The 10,344-nt window shown below is 44.5% G+C and overlaps 1 protein-coding gene across 5 annotated transcripts in view; it reads left to right on the plus strand.

Annotated features, from left to right (window-relative positions):
* Window positions 1–9,045, plus strand: part of KDM2B (lysine demethylase 2B) — a 127,337-nt gene extending 118,292 nt beyond the window's left edge. For 3 of the 5 annotated variants that reach the window (XM_012782279.3, XM_075996528.1, XM_075996531.1), the window contains one exon: window positions 7,247–9,045. In XM_012782279.3, coding sequence (XP_012637733.1) covers window positions 7,247–7,428 — 182 coding nt within the window. In that variant the 3' untranslated portion in view covers window positions 7,429–9,045. The remainder of the gene's footprint in view (window positions 1–7,246) is intronic. The other 2 variants (XM_075996530.1, XM_075996529.1) reach the window with 1 other exon arrangement.
* Window positions 9,046–10,344: the final 1,299 nt, after the last annotated feature.

The following is a 10,344-nucleotide window of genomic DNA, read 5'->3' on the forward strand; positions in this document are numbered from 1 at the left end:
GGAAGACAGAGCCCAAGAGTTTAATGTGCTGCCTCAGGTGGTGTGGGGCAGGGCGGGGCAGAAGGCCGCCCTGAGCACCCAATCAATATGGCTATGATGACATAGGGTCTGCCCAGCACCCTGTAGGAAGGTCCAGGAGGTTCACATTTGTTGAAACTATTTGTGTGCCCACACTTATGTGGTTGCAATGCTGAGTGCTAGGACATGCCAACAAACTAGACAGGTAGCCCAGTCTAGAAGGGAAACACACACTAACAAAGAAGTTACTATTGGATTTATAATGATTGCTACCAAAAAATAGTGCTAATGGCAATGGTAGCACCCAGGGAGCAGGGCTGCGACCCATAATGAACGAGCAGGCGGAAGCTTGTTTTCTGTCTCTGCTGTCATCCGTTATGTGTACCCCTTGTGACCCTGCTATCAAGGGGCCTGTTGTTGGAGAGAAAAAGAAAACCCTACAGTTGGTTCCATTGTCGTTCTGTGTCACACACGCTGCAGGAGCCGAGCTTGCCCGCTCGCTAGGGGCGGGAGTTGGTTCTGAAGGACTTGGGGCTCCACTGTCCGGTGAGGCTGACGTAGGCAGTGCCGCCCGTTCTTAGCTCGGCTAACCCAGTTTGGATGGGAAGCTTAGGATGGTCTGGATTGGGGGTGTCAGGTTTGGATGAGACCCCAAAAATAGAAGAACAGAAACAAACTTTAGGGGTTTTTCACCCTGGAAATTACCAAGTACTAAAAGGACACCGTCACCTCATTGATTTTACATTTTAACACAGTGCTGTCGTGATGCTTTGCTGCATCAAGATTCACGTGCTCTTGAGGTGTTTGCCTCTCCGTGCGTCCCACATTCAGCCTAAAACGGCCTTTGTCAGCCATGCCACATACCAGGTAGAGGGGAGGTTTGAATGGGACGGACCTAGTCCCTAGGAAGCCGTTCCTCCTCTTCGTGAAGTTTTGGTGCTAGGATTGTCTCACCCGATGGAGGAAAAGGAAAGAGCTGTAGTGCAGTGAGGCTTCACCACAGTGACACTTGCGCAAGGCTCAGTGCCTGAGCTGAAACTGGCGGTGGAGCCACCCTTGGAAGAACGGCTCAAGAGGCATCTTGTTTTAAGCTGTTGATATTACATGAACTCTTTTTGTTACATTCCAGTTTAGCTATTGTGGATGCGTAGCAGAGATCTCGGTATAAACCCCCACTCCTGCAGTGAAGTCCGTGTGTGTGTGTGTGTGTGTGTGTGTGTCACCCGCACACGAGAATCATCTTTTGCATTTTGTTTTCCACGATAGATTGAGGTCATCCTTTTGTCTCAGCACATACAGCTCTCTGTGTTCTTGCTAATAATGGCTGTTAAGTATATTAAGGCACATCTGTATACCTGATCTTTTCTAGATTTTTTTAAAAAAATTTCCCCTCCCATCAGTGTACCTAGTTGAGTTAATGATACAGTAAGTCTGTGCCACAAAATAGATGACAGGTGACATGCTTCAAAATCCCTAAACTTGTTTGGAGGGTCTGTTCTCGGGACAAGTGAAGAAGTTGCAGTTCTAGCAACTATTGTTACTCGGGCTGAGTCATCATAGCCATATTTATTGGGTGCTCAGGGCGGCCTTCTGCCCCGCCCTGCCCCACACCACCTGAGGCAGCACATTAAACTCTTGAGCTCTGTCTTCCAGTGTTGACCACCACATTTTAAAATAGCAAACCTGCGTTGCAGTTTACTATTGTTGCATCCTTTCCCTCTCCTTTTTTTCTCCCTCCATCTTTCTCATTTTTGGTTAAGTCACTATTATTTACCATATCCTGACCATGTAATTATATCGGTCACAGTTGAGCCAGATAGTGTGTTATGACATGTTTGCTCTTTTGCTAGAGTTTTTGTTTTGCTAGAGTTAATTTTTTGTTTGCTTAGGTTCTAAGCATGCTATATAACAGGACTGCATACTCTCCCCTCCCCCCCAAATTCACCAGTCCCCTAACCAGTTTTTGTAGCCCTGGCCTTCTCCTGTTTTCTCCTTCCGGACTGCTGCTCCCATCTGGACTGGCCGCCTCTGCCTGCTGGGCCGCCACCACCACCCTGGAGCTTTTCTCCCATTGCCATCCTGGAATTCCCTTGGTCTCTGTCTTGCCCTGGGCACTCTCATTTGATCTTGTATGTTTCTTGGTGTACTCTTACATTCGATGGAAGACATCTAGACCTTGTATGTCTTTGAAAATGTTTTTATTATACCCCCACATTTAGTTGATATTTCATTTGGGTACAGAAAGCCAGTTTGTGAACCATGTTGCTTCAGACAGTGAGAGGTACTGCTCCACTGTCTTCTGCCTTCCAGAGGTGAAGTCCAAAACCATTTGATTGTTCATCTGTTAGGGAATCTTTTCCTTTTCCCTCTCCTGGCGAGAGTGCAATGGCTGTTCACGGTAACCTTGAATTCCTGGGCTCAAGCAGTCCTCTTGCCTCAGCCTCAAGAATAGCTGGGACTACAGGCATGCGCCACCACACCCAGCTAATGCCCTTCTATTTTCCATATCTGTGTCTTTTTGCTCTCATTTCTGGGAGTTTTTGCCCCACTTTATCCTATAATTCATAGTGTGAGTTTTTCATTTCTTATGTTATGCAGGTTGAACCATATGAAATTCCTGTTTTGTTTTAAGAGACAGAGTCTTGCTCTGTTGCCCAGACTGGAGTGCACCGGTGCAATCACAGGTCACTGCAACCTCCAGTTCCAGGGCTCAGGTAGTCCCGCCTCAGCTTCCTGGGTAGCTGCCACTATAGGCATGTGCCACCATGTGCGGGTAATTCTTAAATTTTTTATAGAATCAGAATCTTACTATATTGCCCAGGCTGGTCTTGAACTCCTAGGCTCAAGCGATCTTCTGCCTCAGCCTCCCCAGTAGCTGGGACCACAGGGGGCCAGAACTATTTCATCATTCCACGCAGAAACTCTGTATCCCTTAATAGTAACTCATTTCCCCTTGCCCCCAGCTCCTGGAACCACTATTCCACTTTCAGTTCCTAAGAGTTTTTTTGTTTTTGTTTTTGTTTTTTTTGAGACAGAGTCTCACTTTGTTGCCTAGGCTAGAGTGAGTGCCATGGCGTCAGCCTAGCTCACAGCAACCTCAAACTCCTGGGCTCAAGTGATCCTCCTGCCTCAGCCTCCCGAGTAGCTGGGACTACAGGCATGTGCCACCATGCCCGGCTAATTTTTTCTATGTATATTAGTTGGCCAATTAATTTCTTTTTTATTTATAGTAGAGACAAGGTCTCGCTCTTGCTCAGGCTGGTTTCGAACTCCTGACCTCGAGCAGTCCGCCCGCCTCGACCTCCCAGAGTGCTAGGATTACAGGCGTGAGCCACCGCACCCGGCCTAGTTTCTAAGAGTTTTAACATTTCGATACCTCATATAAGTGGAATCATACAGTCTTTTTGTGACTGGCTTTTTTTTTTTTTTTTTTCTTTTTTTGGAGACAGAGTCTCACTCTGTTGCCCGGGCTAGAGTGCCATGGCATCAGCCTAGCTCACAGCAACCTCAAACTCCTGGGCTCAAGCCATCCTACTGCCTCAGCCTCCCAAGTAGCTGGGACTACAGGCATGTGCCACCATGCCCAGCTAGTTTTTTCTATATATATTTTTAGTTGGCCAATTAATTTCTTTCTATTTTTAGTGGAGACGAGGTCTCCCTCTTGCTCAGACTGGTTTCGAACTCCTGACCTTGAGTGATCCACCCGCCTTGGCCTCCCAGAGTGCTAGGATTATAGGCAGGAGCCACCACACCTGGTCAGAATTTCCTTTCTTTTTAAGGCTGAATAAATATTCTGTTGCATGTACATACCACATTGGTTTATCCATTCATCTATCAGTGGGCACTTAAGTTCTTTCCACCTTTTGGCTATTGTGAATAATACTGCTATGAACAAATAACCTTGTTCAAGTCCTGCATTCAATTCTTTTGTGTGTATAACCAGAAGTAGAATTGCTGATCATAAAGTATTTCTGTGTCTAATTTTGAAGGAACTGCCATATTATTTTCCATAGCAACTGTACCATTTTACTTTCCCATCTGCAGTGCACAAGGGTTCCAGTTCCTCTGCCTGCTCACCAACACTTGTTACTGTGTTTTCCCTAACAGCTATCCTAATGGGTGTGAACTGGTATCTTATTGTGGTTTTGACTTGCATTTCCCTAATGATTAGTTACAGTGAGCATCTTTTTATGAGCTTGTCATTTGTATATCTTCTTTGGAGAAATGTCTACTCAAACTCTTTGCCCATTTCTTAATCAGGTTGTTTTGCTGTTGTTGAGTAGTAGGATTTGCTTATATAGTCTGGATATTAACCCCTTATCACATACAGTGATTTGCAAATATTTTTTCCCATTCTGTGGGTGGTTTTTTTTTCTCTCCTAATAGTGTCTTATGCACGAAGTTTTTAATTTTGATAGTCTAATTTATCCATTTTTTTTTCTTTTGTTGGCTATGATTTGGCTATATCAGAGAGAAATCATTGCAAAATCTAATGTCAGAAAGATTTCCCTTATGTTTTTTTATGAGTTTTACAGCTTTAAGCTCTTATGTTTAGGTCTTTGAATCACTTTGAGTTCATTCTTTTATATGGCTGATAAGGGGTCCAATTTCTTTCTTTTGCATGTTGATATCCAGTATTCCCAGCACCATTTGTTGAAAAGACGGTTCCCTCATAGAATGGTGTTGGCACCCTTGTTGAAAATCATGTGACCATATATCCAAGGGTTTATTTCTGAGCTCCTGATTCTATTCCATTGGTCTGTATGTCTGTCCTACACCAGTACCACACCGATACTCATTTATTCATTTATTTGTAGGTTAGGTCTTGCTATGTTGCCAAGCTGGATTTGAACTCCTGGGCTCAAGTGACTCTCTCATCTCAGTTACTGAGTAGCTGGGACTTACTGCTGTGTCCAGCTAATACCACACTCTTTTTTTTTTTTTTTTTTTTTTGAGACAGAGTCTCGCTTTCTTGCCTAGGCTAGAGTGAGTGCCGTGGCATCAGCCTAGCTCACAGCAACCTCAAACTCCTGGGCTCAAGCGATCCTCCTGCCTCAGCCTCCCGAGTAGCTGGGACTACAGGCACAAGCCACCATGCCCGGCTGATTTTTATATTATATATATTAGTTGGCCAATTAATTTCTTTCTATTTTTATGGTAGAGACGGGGTCTCGCTCAGGCTGGTTTTGAACTCCTGACCTTGAGCAATCCGCCCGCCTCGGCCTCCCAGAGTGCTAGGATTACAGGCGTGAGCCACCGCGCCTGGCCACCACACTCTTTTTGATTGCTATAGCTTTGTAGTAAGTTTTGAAATCATTGAATCTGTAGATTGCTTTGGGTAGTACTGACATCTTAATAATCCATCTGCCAATTTGTGAAAATGGGGTATCTGTTTGTTTGCTTTTAGTTTCTTTCAGGAATGTTTCATAGTTCTCAGTATATGTATCTTTCACTTCCTTGGTTAAATTTATTCTTTGTTTGAAATGGAGTCCTGTTCTGTCACCTGGGCTAGAGTACCGTGGCATCAGCTTAGGTCACAGCAGCCTCAAACTCCTGCGCTCAAGCGATCCTCCTGCCTCAGCCTCCCAAGTAGCTGGGACTACAGGCATGTCCCACCATGCCCAGCTAAGTTTTGTGGGGTTTTTTTGAGACAGAGTCTCACTTTGTTGCCCAGGCTGTAGAGTGAGTGCCATGGCATCAGCCTAGCTCACAGCAATCACTTTAAAAAAAACACTTCATGGGAGGCCAAGGCGGGTGGATTGCTTGAGGTCAGGAGTTCGAGACCAGTCTAAGCAAGAGTGAGACCCATCTCTACTAAAAATAGAAATTAATTGGCCAACTAAAAATACATAGGAATAATTAGCTGGCCATGGTGGCGCATCCCTATAGTCCCAGCTACCTACCCGGAGGCTGAGGCAGGAGGATCGCTTGAGCCCAGGAGTTTGAGGTTGCTGTGAGCTAGGCTGATGCCATGGCACTCACTCTAGCCTGGGCAACAAAGTGACACTGTGTCTCAAAAAAAAAAAGGGTCAGCCACTCACTATTTATAGTATTAATTAGAAGATTAAGGGCTCTCCTTTGAAAAACCGAGGTATAATCTTTTGAAGTGCCTTTTTGTCATCCTTGTCAACTTTCCCAGTCTTCTGCCTAACTGCCTGGCCCTCATTTGTCAGCGGCTGTGCGTGTCGTGCAGTTTTCTAACACCCTGTTCCAAGTTCATGAATTCCTATTGCCTTAAGGAGAGTGGGTTATATTTACATTGTCTGAATTATCCATCCAAGAACTGGCAAGTGCCTGTGTGAAGATTATGTGCTCACACAAAGATACATTGGAAAGGGCTGGTTACATAGTCAGTTCCTTGGTGGCTGTGTGGTGCTTTCTTGCACATCCCCACCCCTCCCCCGCAGGGACTCTGACAATGTGTGGATAGCACAGGCTTCATGTGTGATAGCAGTTTGGCTTTACTGTTCTTATTCTCAGTTTAATAGAAAAATGACTGTGCTGATGGGCAAAGGACTCAAACTTTAGTACCATTAGAGAGTAAGCTAGGAACCATTTGTGTCTCCCAGAGTCTCAGTCACATGGTGAATTGGGCATTTAAGCCAGTTTACTGTGGATTCGGTTCTAAAAGTATGAGAAAAAAGTACAAATTGATAGAAACACACAAAGGGCGTGTCTGCAGATGAGGCCATCTGAATTCTGCTTTTGCTCCCCAGCCCTTCTAGCACGTTTGTCTTTCTGCTTGGGCTGCAGGTGGACCTTCAGTCACGGGTTGGGGCAAAATCACTAGCACGAGTGCTGTGCATCACTCCACAGTGCTGAGGCCCACAGAAGCAACAAGGATCCCAAGGTGCCCTTACAGATGTTCTTGCTCTGACCCAGAGATTCCCTTCTGGGAATTTATCTGAAGGGAAGAGGCAGATAAGTGCACAGTAACGTACATAGAGTGGTATTCATCAATATATTTGGGAATATATACACATATAAAAAGGCAGATGCAGGTCAAGATTACAAGTGATTTTTACTTGGTACAGTCTGAATGCTTTCCAAGCATATATTAACCTTCATAATTGGTGGCTGAAACCCTTCCCCATTTGATGAGAGCTTTTGTTAGGGCAGCACGGGCTGGAATGAGCTAGAGAGCTCTGTCCTGTGCCCATTGCTGAGCATCTGGGTCTGGGGCCTTCAGGTCCTCGCCTTTCCTCACATTGTTTCCTCTTCTCTGCAGACTGCAATAAGGTCACTGATCAGTGCCTGTCCTTCTTTAAACGCTGTGGAAACATCTGTCATATTGACCTGAGGTACTGCAAGCAAGTCACCAAGGCAGGCTGTGAGCAGTTCATAGCCGAAATGTCTGTGAGTGTCCAATTTGGGCAAGTGGAAGAAAAACTCCTGCAAAAACTGAGTTAGTCCCAGGACAAGGATGTAAATACGGGGTGGGCAGGGAGGGGAGGGCACAGGGCCGGGAGGGGGAAAGACTTTACAAAAGAGTAGGGCTTTTATTTTCCATTTGGAACTTGAAACAACAGACCACAGAACGATTCCATTTTGCAAGTCTTTGCAAGGAGAAGCCATTCAACTACCCGTTTTTGGGGATGAGTGAGCCGGACACTTTCCTTTGGTCTTTCTGAATCGTAATTGCACTGCTTTCTGGACCATTTCTGAGGCGGCCTTTACAAGAAGACATTCCTGTCACAGAGGATGGACTTTGGAGAAATTCTCTTATCGAAGCGTGAGCTTAGGAGTTTTTGTTGTCGGTGGTGTTGTTTTGGACACCTCATTCCTTGCAACTCCAAGGTTTTTGGTGTCTACATAAAGTGGACCACACACCATATCTGCTGCCGTCTTGACACTTTGTTTTTTTTGTTTGTTTGGTTTTGTTACATCTTACATTATGCAGAACTATTTTTGTACAAATTGTTTAAAAGTTATTTATGCAAGGTTTGAATGCATACCAGTGTTTTTATTGTTTTGAGATTGCCAATTTTCCTGATTTCCTTAAGGTAGGAGAGAACTTAACCTGTACTTCATTGACACAACCCATCTACAAATGTGCCCAGATCTGACAAAGTGGGCTAAGACCTTCCACTTAAAAGCATGTTTAACTGGAAGTTGAGAGCCTTCTTTGTATGTCAAGAAGTTACACGAGCATGTTGTGGATAAATGTAAATTATAGTCGAAGTAAGACACTTTGCCAAGTTTCCTCTATATAGAATTCACTTTTCTCAGATTTTAAAATTTCGACTTCAGCCTTTGCACTCAGGAGGGTTTGCTCCAGCATGAGCTCTTGTATTCTACATAGATCTAATTTACATCACGAGTCAAGAAGTAGAATAAATGCTCCCACATAGCCTTTTTTTCCTTTTTTCTCTCCTTTGAAGTGTGAGTTGAGTTCTCATTTAGGTTTGTAACATGGCTATTTCCTAGTTGTAAAGTTCTGCATTTATAAGTGCCATTGTTGTAAGGTGGTGTTTCTTAGACCTTCCCTGCTGCAGTTTTACCTTTGTTGAATTTGTATAAACAATTGTACAAAAAAACCCACTCTTGATCTTTGAGGGTTTTTGTTCTAGGAGTGGACTAGAGTCAGAGTCTCAATACTAGTTAGTATGTGTTGTTCAAAGCCAAAAACGGTATAATTTCTCACTCACCTGAGAAATGCAGCAGCCCCGTGGTATGTGACTTTTTCTTCTTTGGAAACATCTTAACTGGTTTTGGCTAATTAAGGTAATTGGGCACATGTAGGAATTGGGTACAGAATTCCTTAAAGGGCAGGGTGGCTCACCTGTCTGGGTGCCTCTTGCCATTACCCAAGGGTTACTCAGATTTGGGGGGCTGAGTATCATGTAGTTAGCCTCCCAGGGGGAAGAGGCTATATCCTACACAGGGAGCCTTGGGCATTAGTGGCTGTAGGAGACCCTTGGTTCTGAGGTAGCTTCCCCAAGTGGCAGACACAGAAACCAGTGAGAAGTAATTTTAAACAGGATTTTTTTATTTTTATTTTTTTTATTTTTTTGAGACAGAGTCTCGCTTTGTTGTCCAGGCTAGAGTGAGTGCCATGGCATCAGCCTAGCTCACAGCAACCTCAAACCTGGGCTTAAGTGATCCTCCTGCCTCAGCCTCCCGAGTAGCTGGGACTACAGGCATGCGCCACCATGCCCGGCTAATTTTTTCTATATATATTAGTTGGCCAATTAACTTTTATTTATAGTAGAGACGGGGTCTTGCTCTTGCTCAGGCTGGTTTCGAACTCCGGACTTTGATCAATCCGCCCGCCTCGGCCTCCCAGAGTGCTAGGATTACAGGCATGAGCCACCACGCCCGGCCTTACAGGATTTTTTAAAAGACAGAACCTCATTCACACACACAGTAAATCTGAGGATTCAGAAAGTAACCAACTTCCTCAATAATCAAGAGCAACATTAAGACCTTGACCCTGTAGGCTGTGCCTTTTCTGCTAATGGTTAAGTTTTATATTTGCCCCAGCCAACTGGTTTTATTAAAATGGGACAAAGATCCCAGGCAGATCTGTCTCCTGTTAATTTAAATCCAGAGACCCTGACTCAAACTAAAGACATGTGAAGCCATTGTACTCCAGAATAACAGAGAGGATCCGCTTACCTGAATTAGCATTAATAAACACTATGGTTTATTTACAAAAATGTGGCTTCCCTTTCCAGGCCTGGTCGTTCAACATGCAAGGAAATGTAAAGTTTGTTTTCTTGGCAGTGTTCTCTGAACCTCCAGAGAAGATAGTTAACCCTGCTGTCGAGTAGAGTCATCTTTTTCCTTGAGAATTGCTTTAAGGAGGGTAATCATGGTTTTCTGGTGAACAGTTTTTGCAAGTCGCTCATTACTAGCTAACACTGAAACTTGTAGCTGCAGCTGGTAGTGGTTAAGGGACATATGGGGATTTAGGGGTTAAAGGACAGTGTTTCTCCTGTAAGGTTTCCTGGAGCACACAGGTCTGCTAGGGAGGGGGCTGCGAAGACTGGGACCCAAGCCACCAGAGGGACACAACAAAGCAAAGACACATATGTTCAAGAGATACCACAGTGGGCAGTGCACTGGTCACAGATGAACTTCCCCTGCAAGTACCCAACAATCCAGTAAGGTCATGTCTCTCTACAGACTATTTTTTAAATGAGCTTCAGATGAGGCCAGTTAAGTTAAATGCTACAAGCAGCTGGTCTCGAGCCCACGTGCCATGTCTGATGAAGTCATGAAAGGACAATAAGCCTGAAGCAGTGCTTGCTGTGTTAAACCACAGCATAGTAACCCAAAAAAGAGGCTCTGTCCCTTTCTCTAGGGAGTCTGATGTTTACGAAG

The sequence above is a fragment of the Microcebus murinus genome, chromosome 22 (assembly GCF_040939455.1).
Source record: "Microcebus murinus isolate Inina chromosome 22, M.murinus_Inina_mat1.0, whole genome shotgun sequence".
NCBI classification, from domain to species: Eukaryota; Metazoa; Chordata; class Mammalia; order Primates; family Cheirogaleidae; genus Microcebus; species Microcebus murinus.